Genomic DNA, 11,224 nt, shown 5'->3' on the forward strand with positions numbered 1-11,224 from the left:
GGCTAGAGTGTGTATGGTCTACTGGGTGGGCGTGGCCAGCTCTACATCGTTCGCATCAAGGGTGCCTATGGGGGCCTGGGCAGGAGTGGGGCAGATCTGAGGGTCTCTGGCAGAAGGAGGGTCTCTGGGCCAGGGCCAAGGCAGTGGGGGCCGTTCCCTCACTGTTTCCAGGATGGCTTCGCGGGCTGCATGAAACCACTTCGTGGGCCGGATCCGGCCCCCGGGCCTTGTGTTTGACATGTCTGACTTAGAGAATGCAACACTGTTCTGAAAAAAGCATAAAGTGAAGAAGACGTGTTTCATGACCTTTTCTTGGTATCTCCAATTTCATGGAAATGATTGCTAGGCACTCTGTTTTTTTCCCTATTTTTTTAAGCTTTGGGAAAGTCTTAGAATAATCCTATCTATCAGGCTGGGAAAAGAATATTTTCAGGAGTGGTAGTCTTCAATTTATGGCCGCACTGGGACCTGCATTTTCATTGTAATGTGTTGCGGTCTTAAATCGAGTCAGTCCTGATTTTACAATAATTTTTACTGCGATTGTTAAGCAAATCACCCAGTCGTTAAACAAAAGTGCATTTTTTTTTTGCTGACGGTCAACACAAAAAGTTCACAAAGTGTGATCACGTGACTGAGTGGTGCAATGATGTAAGTGCAAGTACAAATCCTAAGTACAAGTCATGCTTTCTGAGGCCATTGTAATTTCAATGGTCATTAAAAAAAATGGAAATAAGCTGAGATTGCCTGTAAAAGTAAACCTGCCCTATACTTTTCTTACTCAGAAAGAAACTGACTAGTGCTCAAGTGAGGCTGAAGCATACAGAAATGTGATGAATAGACAGTGGAAAGAAAAGAAAAGAAAAGAGAAGTCTTTCTGCTCATTAAATGATGAGCGGTAGTAACACATGACCATATCTCTATATTTTATATATATATTCATTTATTCTAAGCAAATTATCTGCATTATGTCAGTGGAGGAGCCAAAATCAGATACGTTGATAAAAATGGTGAAAATAGTCATGACTCAGGCTCTTCTCCTTTTATATGTGTGTGCAAATTATTTATTTTATTTTATTTAAGTTGGACCTCTCTTGACTCCTACCAACTTTGGGCAGTAAAAAACCAATTCCCCAAAGCATATAACAACATATGGAAGACCAGGTCAACAAAATAAATACATCTTACACCCACTAGGGCAGAGGTCCCCGACCTTTTGGACACCAGGGACCAGTTACGTGGAGAGAGGTTTTTCTGTAGACTGGAGGGGGAGTGTTTTTGTGTGCTACCTGCATCCCGCAGATGGGGCTTTCCTTATTTGTGTGGCCCAGTTGCTGGCATGCTGTGGCCCAGTACCAGTCCACAGACTGGTGGTTGGGGACCCGTGAACTAGGGGTTCCATCCATCCTAGCCCAATGCCTAGAAGCCAGGCAGGTTTTTGAGACCCTCTTGAATGCCACCAGAATGGGAGCTACCCAGATCTCAGAGGAAACCTCATTCCACAGAGCAGTGTCGTGAGATGCAAACAAAAGGCTACAGTAGTGTTACAGTGGTACAGTGTTGCATTCATCATTTTCCTATCTCCTTATGCCCCGTCAGATATATTTGTATTTAGCATTATTTGTAAGAAGCTGTAGTAACTTTAAATGAGTTGACTGAGATTTTGCTGAACCTTTATAGATAATATTCTAGGAAACTAGAGGAAAGACTGAACTATTTTCTACTCTCCTTTAGTGAGTAGTTTTATGATTACTGTGGAATGTCAGTCACTTTTGACATGTAGGCTGATTTGGCTGCTCAAGTAGATAGATGCAATTTTTCAGATGTTAATTTGCATTTTAATTGTGACTTCAAAATATTTTAAATTACCTTCTTAACTACTTTATTTTTTAAATCTTGTTAGTAACCATAAGTGCACTTTTGTATGAAAAGCATTTACATTATTTTGTTCATTTTCCTTGTCAACGAAGCTGTATTGATCTTTGATATATTAATTTTCAGTTCCATGGCTTTCACTGTATCATATCTTTTGTTACAAATCATTCAGATTCTCAGCTAACATGATTTGTGGAGTCCTTGGTATTTTTTGATTGTGATTGTTTTCTTGCAGATATTTCATTAGTTGACTAGATAACATGGTTAGTCATATTTGCTCCCTATTTATATACGGTAGCTTGTCCTTCCAAAGCTGGTAGGGGTGAGATTTTCTCCTTGGTAGTTCCTTGATTAGAGTATTGCTTTTTGCTTGATTGCTTCTCTGGTGTTAATCCCTGCTTATCTGGGTATGGACCTTAAACGTCACATTCACAATTCCCCCCCCCCCCCCAGAATTTAAGCCTCTTCACTTTATCATATTCTTTCCCTATGTATGCAAATACATAGCAATATCTCTTTCTCACTTTTCGCTTAGTGCCATTCTTTTATTCGCCTCAGGCAGATTTGACTTTTTAATTTGTTTAGGGATTCCAAAATCCTGAATAACCAATATCATTATCAGTACTATCATCATAATCAATGATGGTTGACTGAAATAAAAATCAGATTGGATTTTATTAACAGATTAATTATGTTGAGGTTGTATCTACAGTATGTATTGTATTGTGTCAGGGCTTATGCTAAGGAAAATCTCATATGTTTAAATAGATAACGGGTGAATTTCATTTTTAATGTATAATCTAGAATGTCAAGTAATTTTTATGTTTAATCTATAGAGTGTCAAAGTGGACAAAAGCAAGCAAGCAAGCTGCTGCTGCAGCATTTATTTAGTTTTTCTTCTCTATATTTTAGCCTAAAGTCCCTGGCAGATGGCGCTAGACAGTGGTCATCTAGTGCTCCAAACCTTGGAAAATTCCAGCGAACAATAGTCCCTTTTCCCGGATTTGCAAGCCTAATAGAGATGGGTAAAGTATACATTAAACTGCTAAGCTTGTAAGCCGCCCTGAGTCTTCGGAGAAGGGCGGGATATAAATGGAATTAAAAAATAAATTAAATATATAGCTTTATTTTTTATTTTATTTATTTTATTTATTTTGCTTTATTTCACCATTTGTGATATAGAATCAAAACCCTCTCAAATATCTCTCTCTAATGCCTTTTTTTTTAAAAAAGACGACTTAGCAGTCTGTTTACTTCACTGGCCAAGTTGGGACATATTTAGCTTCCCCATTCCCCCAGAAGTGTCACACTTATTAGAAATTTGGGGTTCTTGGGGAAAAAAATTGAGCAAAGCTCTTAATATAGAACAAATGATTCAAAACATCCTATTGGCTTTTAAGAAAAATCTCTGATTTGTGCACATAAATTAAACTAATAGCCAATGAAACTTTAAGAGCATGTGATTTCAGAAGTTAATTCCCTTTAGAGCCTGTACTTTAGTAACAATCCTATACATATAATATTAAATCAAGTCTGGAGTTTACAAACATACAGCTCATTATTATTGTTTCTTTCAGGAAATATAGTGAAGACAACAGGTTGAGTGTGTTCCCAGGCCCCCCTCAGCAAACTGGATCAATTAACGTGATTCATCATTGCAGGGAATTCAGCCTTATCTATAACAGTTGAATAGCACCTCTGTCCTAGATGATCACCTACAAAATACAGCTTTCTTAGAACTGCTGTCTTTTAAAAGATAAGTGAGTCAATATAGTTGCATAAGAAAGAATAGAGGATTGGTCAAATCAAAAGTAGCCTTTTGAAGTACTTCCTTGAATGAACAGAGTTCCAATATTTTGCACTCTATTCAAATTCAGATTTCTATTGTTTTACATGTTTCAAGATACACACGTGGCAAAGTTTATACGTATTTATTATATAGATGTTTAAAAGGTTTTGTATGTATGCATCTGCATTTCAGAAAATGAAGACAATGATTCTTTGACCGATACAGAGAGCAAGGTACAGCAATCCCCTGGATTTAACCAAGCATACCTCTGCATCCCATTTCAGAAGAATGATGACTGGGAGACCCACTCTAGTGATCCTAACGAAGAGACTACTCCAGTGAACTCTTCCTCAAGCACTCCTCAGGTCACTCCCACCAACAGCCTCAAACGTGGGGGCTCCCAGTATAAACAATGTCAATTGGCCTTTCTAGGCTGTGGGGCTGTGTTGGCTGCTGCTGGCCTTGGTTTTGATCTTTTGGAAGCTGGCAAGTGCCAGCTGCTAACCCAGGAAGACCAGGACATGTCCAAGGAAGAAAAAAAGAAACGTGAAAACATCTTCCAACGGGCTGGTCTGTCTCGGAGGAGTACAAGCCCACCTTCAAGGAAGATCTTCAGGAAAGAGGAACCCACATTCTTGTTAGGCGAACCATCCAGTTCTCTGACTCTACTCTCTTTGTCTTCAATTTCTGAATGCAACTCCACCCGTTCTTTACTTCATTCAGACAGTGATGAAATTGTGGTCTATGAGATGCCTGTTAGTCCTGTGACAGTGAAGGCTCCCTTGCCAGTAGTTAGTAACCCACTAGTTAATATCCGAGTTGAGAGATTCAAACGGAATCCCAACCAATCTTTGACACCTACACATGTGACTCTTTCCTCTGAGGCTCAGCAGCAGAAGCATAGGCGCACTCCCTCTGATGGTGCCATAAAACTGGCTGATCTTGTTCCTAATGGAGATTCTTCCAGTAATTCTCCACCAGGAGTGTTGGGAACAGGTAGGTTTTCCTTCTTCATTTTTATATTCCGTACAAAGTGAGAACTTAAATGTCCTTGCCACTGCATTTCTCCAATAGTTGTTGATTCTGAAATAAGATTGAAGGACAAAGATAAGCTATTTTTGTACAGACAATTTGATCAGTAGAGAAGACTCTCGTAGGTGCTGAAGGAAAGAAGGAAACCGTTATCCAACTTCTTTTCCTCTTTCCTCATACTAGCAGGTTTATCTTTTTCCTGTGGTTTCTGGTTCTAACTTCCCTTCCTATTTAGCTTCCTTTTAGCATGATTTTACTTCTTGCACACATTTTTCTATGCTTTAGAAAGAAACCCTACAACTGCTGTTCTATTACTTCATCTTTTCTTTAGTGTTCCCAATGTTTTCTTCTACTCAAGATTGCTTCTTTATTTTGCTGAATTCTACATCCTACCAAAAGATAAAATTCTCTTGTGAATTAACCAAACTGAGCTAATATGACTAACGAGTGGCACTAATTACTCAGATGAATGAATGAATGAATGTGCGTATATTTTATAGCAGCAGAAAGACGTTCCCTGCTTCTTAATTAAGACAACACATTATCTTAAAAGCGAATAACAAATATTAGCCACCCACAAATCTGTTAAATCTCAAGGAAGCTATTTCATTCTTTGGCACAATTACATTATAAAAATCCCAAAACTGTTTGATTTCTTGGGATATATTAGGGTTGACAAGTTTAGCAGAGATTTGTTCTTTCCATATAATAATAATGACAAAGCCCTCTAATTAAAAATAAAACAAGAGGAACTGAAATAAAGAGTAACTAAGTAGTTGGGCAGCACAAAAACAACAAAGTTGCCTACATTGAAGCTTGTTCCAAGAAGTAGGTACCACAAGTATTTAAAAAATGCCAATACTGTATATTAAATATAAGCACCAGTTCACTGCAAGAAACAAACCAACTGATGTACAACACAGCTGTAGTTTTAATACCTTGAATGCAAAATCAACAAGAAAAAAGTTATTAAAATACCCATCAAAATGGAAGATCAGGTTAGAAAATAAGGTCAGCGTGCTAAGACCAGATGCAAGCAAGATAGAACAGGTGAGAAAAAAAGAAGCTTAAGAATGAGAAAGCCAGAGGATGCCTAATCAAGATATAAAGGTAAAGGTAAAGGTTCCCTCGCACATGCGTGCTAGTCATTTCCAACTCTAGGGGCCGGTGCTCATCTCTGTTTCAAAGCTGAAGAGTCAGCGTTTGTCCGAGGACATCTCCGTGGTCATGTGGCCGGCATGACTAGACGCCAAAGGCGCATGGAACGCTGTTACCTTTCCACTGTAGTGGTCCCTATTTTTCTACTTGCTTTTATGTGCTTTCGAACTGCTAGGTTGGCAGAAGCTGGGACGAGTAACAGGTGCTCACTCTGTTACGCGGCACTCGGGATTCGACCCGCCAAACTGCCGATCTTCTGATCGACAAGCTCAGCGTCCTAACCCACTGAGCCACCGCGTCCCTTACAATCAAGATATATCACCTAGAAATAAGGAAAACCAAGAAGTCACTGAAAATAATAAAGCAGCAAATAATAACCATGGCCAAGAAGATCAGCAGGTATGAGGCTCATGTTTGCAGCTTTTAAGTTCTTTATAAAATTGACAAAGGTGGGATATAAATAAATAAATAAAACTGCAGACTATAGCCAAATAATAAAGGTTTCTACCAATCCATCAATGGAGAGAGAGAGACTGCAATGAACCAGTCAACACCTGATGAAAAAGAAACATTGCAATTCTGGGTGCAGCTATGGGACACCCCAAAGAAATACAAGAATGCAGTTTGGGTAAAGAAGGTGGAAAGAAAAAAGAAGCTGAAATGAAAGAACTTGTAATAAGAGCAGAAATGATAGAGAAAAGGGTAAGGAAGACCAAGAATTGGTGAGCACCAGGTGAAGGTGAACTGCACGGGTTTTGGTTGAAATAGCTAACTGGTCTGCACCCACACATTGCCAAGCAGTTTAATAACGTACTGCCAGGAGGTGAAATTGAAGATTAGTTACAATTCAGCAAAACCTCCCTGATAATGAAAGATTCAGCAAAAGGGACAGCACCAAGCAACTACGGGCCAATTACCTGCCTGCCAACAACTTTGAAATTGCTGACTGGTTTGGTAGCTGATGCAGTCCAACAGCATCTATATGAGGACCCAGATTGTTGGGGGCAATTAAGCTGACTTTGTAATAATGCCGCTGGGGTGTGTGTGAAAGCCCTAATAAGCAGGCATATACATAGAATGAAGGCTACTGCTAAGCTTGTAAGCCGCCCTGAGTCTTCGGAGAAGGGCGGGATATAAATGGAATTAAAATAAAATAAAAATAAATAAATCTATTTGAAAACAAACCCTTTCTATCTGAGTAGAATGTAAACTACCCCAAACAAAAGGAACAACAGATCAATTCCTAATTGACAAGATGGTTTTTGGAAAACTGCAAGAGAAGGGAAGTCTGCAATTTTTGGAAAACTGCAAGAGAAGGAAGTCCAACCTGAATGTAGCATGGATTGATCATAAGAAAGCATTTGACTCCCTGCCACATGATTAGATAAGTGCCTGTTCTATTGACAGGAGTCAATAGAAACATCAGAATCAAACGTTATGCTAAGATCAATATCATCATGGAAGATACAATTCCTTGGCAGAAGTTATAGATTAGGAGAGGTAAATATTAACAGAGTAATCTTTCAAAAAGATCACTCTCACAACTACTGTTTGTCACTTCATTGATTCCTCTGTAAACAATGCTAAATGAGTCTGCCCGTGGCTATCAGACATCAAAAGCATCTGCCAAGCTATCCCACCTCCTCTACATGGAAGATCTGAAGCTATATGGAAAAACACCATCTGAAATAGAATTGCTGCTAACACTGTCAGTATATACAGCCAAGATATTTCCATGGAGTTTGGACTGGATAAATGTACTACCTTTACCATCAACGGGGGAAATAGTGAAAACTGAAGGAATCAAGATGCCCCATGGAAATAATTTCAGGCCTCTGGATGAAGAAGATCACTACAAATACCTAGGAATCCTTCAAGCTGAGAACATCAAGCCAATTGAAGTCAAGAAGAAAGTTAGAAGTGAATACATCATGAGAGTGAAGAAGATCTTAAAGTCCAAACTCAGCGGAGGAAATGTCATCAAGTCAATTAACACCTGGGAAGTTCCAGTCACTAGATATAAGCTCTGGATAGGAAGATCAGAAAAATAATGGCAATGAATCGTGCCCTTTGTTCACCCAGCAATGTTGACAGATTCTTATTTACCAAGGAAAATAGGTAGGCATGGACTTTTGCAAATACACCTAATAGCTGAAGGAGAAAGCATTGGAAGAATATCTGAAGAACAGTGAAAAAGATGTACTGAAACTAGTATGCCATATTCTTAACAAAAGAAAGGGTACAATCCCAAAGCATCTGGAGCATCACTTGAATGCCAGTGATATTGGCAAAATCACACCAGTCAACTCCAAAAAACAGCTTTTACATACTATGAGAACACCTTTAACGCCATCTAAAAACATCTGCCTATCTCAGGTCTTGGGAAGAACTTGATAGGTGGATAAAAATGCCAAGTCCACTCTAAGCATCTGGCAGATGGTGCATCCAATCTTAATAATAATAAATAAATAATTCTGTCTCAGCACTGAAAATGACAGTATTTTAGCTTACAGTTTTTAAGGCTGCGGATATAGATACTTAGATATTTGGAAGGTTTCTTAACCATGCCCATGCAAATAATACTATGTCACCCTAGTTTTGTCCATTTTCTTAAGATATATTAAAATGCATATTGCAATAAAACATAAGGATTATGATAAAATGAAATTTTCATCTTCTCAAAAAACACTATTTTTTTCCATTTGAAATATATAGCTATAAGTTTTTCATTTTATTGCATAAAACTGATATCATAACTTGGTTATTCTGAAGTTATTTTGGTATATTAGTAAGGTAGGGGAAAGCTATAATTTCTCTATTTAAAGGAAAAATAATGCTACTGACTTCACTGTTAATACTATTTTAAATATATATATATTTAAATTAGTTACAGTTGCAGTTGAAAAGAAATAGCTTTTTTTAAAGTGTTCATAAACTTTTTTTTAAAATGGTCTGGATATAATCAATTTAGGGGGGGGAAATTCCTGTATCTATGACTGAAAGAGACTCGAAATAAATCTCTTCCATTTCTTTGTGGTCTTTTAAAAGAGATTTAAGTCAGTTAAAACTACATCAATATGCTACGTACTACATACATACAATACAGCAGACATGGGGCACTCACGTGGCACCTGTTGGCTGTGTCTCAAACTAATAATGCCATTTCCCAGGATCTGTTCTCTACAGCTGCAAAGCAGTCCTGGGAAAAGACATACTTGACTTAAGGTGTTGCCACTTGGTGCTATGTGAGAGCCTTTCCAAAGCATTTTTTCCCCTTTTTGAATTTTCACAGTCCTACTGTGCACCTGTTCAGATAGGATTCTTAATAGTGCATGATAGAATCACTATTATTTCCATAACTTGTATCCTGCTGAATTTTGATGTATATAGTATGCGTATAAATGCTAACAACAAGGATAGTCAGTGCATACTCTTAAAAAGCGGTGTCAGTTTTCAAATATAGTTAAAGAACAATTTAAACTTCAAGAGACTCATAGGCTAATTATAGATGGACACTGCATCTTTGTTTGGAGGAAGCCCCGTTTGAACTGTGAAATTACTGGTTAAAAAAAAAAAAGCTTTTGAGCAAAGGTTCCACCTTCTAATCATAAAAACTGTGTGCCACCCCGAAATCTAGATGCAGTATCTAGACACAATAAGAATTAATGAGAAAATGTTACTATTTTACTGTTGTTTGTTTTAGGTTGCTTTTATTAAGGCAGTGGCTAATGTTCCCGGCAGTTCTAAAGCAAGGAAGGATGAAAGTAGTCTTCCATTCTATCTAAAACAGTAATGGAAACCTTTCTTTTTCAATACAGATGTGCCACTCTCTGTCTTTTTACCATCTATAAAATTTGGTTTTAGAGTTTAGTGCTGAGTTTGTCCGTATTGGAAAGATAATTCCCGCAAAAGAGACATAAAACTGCATGTTGGGTATATGGCGACCTTATTAACTGGTCACTCTATTCTTGGACTTGCATTTGCCGTGCAGATTTGCTGGGATCAGCATAACATTCACCCTAGCTCCTATGTGAACTGAATCCTCCCTCTGTCTAATACACCCTTTATATACTAAATGATCCCAATGCCTCATTTCATCAGTGCTGTCTAACTGGTTGGTTTCTCTTTCTTCTCTCTCTCTCTCTCTCCCCCTTCCTTTCTTCTGTTTGTGATTTTTTTTTCCTGGTGAGAGAATAGGTATAATAAAAACACCCAGTCCAAGTCAGGGTCCAAATGAAGTCCCTCGACTGCCAGATCCCAACCTCATCTTCCCTCCAACCCCCAGGCGTTATAGTGCTCAACAGGATTCCTTGCTGGAGAGACCCAAGACCTTGGAATTCCTACCTAGGCCACGCCCTTCCGCTAACAGGCAGCGAGTTGACCCCTGGTGGCTTGTATCCCCAAGTAAGGTTAGGGGTGAATCCTCTGCTAATAGCTCCAGTACTGAAACTCCCAGTAACCTGGATTCCTGCTTTGCCAGCAGTAGCAGCACAGTTGAAGAGCAGTCCGCGCTGCTTTCTTTTCACGCCAGACTGCCTGAAGAGGAACGGACACTGCTGGACATGGACGTTGAAGGTCAGAATCAGGACAGCACGGTGCCGCTTTGCAGAACAGAACGCAGAACACATAAATCTACAGCGTACGAACTCAAGCAAGAATTTTGGTCCTAGCATGAAATCCACGAGGGGCTGGTGAGCTCCTTTTTGCTTCAGTTCTACTTCTTGCACTAAGAATGCACTTTCAAGACAGGTAAAGTAGGAAGTTGGTGCTGAGGCCATATCACATTTCTTGGTCCACTGCAGAACTGGTATTGGGGAAACCCCCCCCCCTTTTTTTTTTTAAAAATAGCTGCATGTGGCTGAGCTACACAGAGTTGCTGACTCTTTTTCTGGGGTTTCTTGTAGTTCCTTGTTAAACTGCAACAAGCAATGCGGCACATCTACGCCTCTGTTCTTGATTTTCAAGAATACTAGGATAATTTGCAAAAGTAGACATCAGTGTTTATACCAGGGGTCTTCAAACTTGGCCCTTTTATGACTTGTGGACTACAACTCCCAGAATTCCTCAGCCAGGCATGCTGGCTGAGGAATTCTGGGAGTTGAAGTCCACAAGTCATAAAAGGGCCAAGTTTGAAGACCCCTGGTTTATACACTGTTACAGAGCAGGAAATTACGTAAAAATGATCCTGCACCAGCACTCTTGCCACACTTCATGTTGTTTTTCTCTCTCAGTGCTCTAAACCAGGGGTGTCCAGGCAACTTTCAAGACTTGTGGACTTCAACTCTCAGAGTTCCCCAGTTTGAATTCTGGCAGTTGAAGCCACAAGTCCTAAAGTTGCCACGGTTGGACATTCCTGTGCTGAACTTTCTTCTC

General features: G+C 39.2%; 1 protein-coding gene across 1 annotated transcript in view; it reads left to right on the plus strand.

Moving 5' to 3' along the window:
* Positions 1-10,521, plus strand: part of MAP3K9 (mitogen-activated protein kinase kinase kinase 9) — a gene marked incomplete at both ends in the record, with an annotated part of 33,317 nt that extends 22,796 nt beyond the window's left edge. Inside the window, 3 exons of the mRNA XM_083349675.1 lie at positions 2,785-2,897; positions 3,854-4,657; positions 10,049-10,521. Coding sequence (XP_083205801.1) covers positions 2,785-2,897; positions 3,854-4,657; positions 10,049-10,521 — 1,390 coding nt within the window. The remainder of the gene's footprint in view (positions 1-2,784; positions 2,898-3,853; positions 4,658-10,048) is intronic.
* Positions 10,522-11,224: the final 703 nt, after the last annotated feature.

The sequence above is a fragment of the Vipera ursinii genome, assembly GCF_947247035.1.
Source record: "Vipera ursinii genome assembly, chromosome: 1".
Classification (NCBI taxonomy): Eukaryota; Metazoa; Chordata; class Lepidosauria; order Squamata; family Viperidae; genus Vipera; species Vipera ursinii.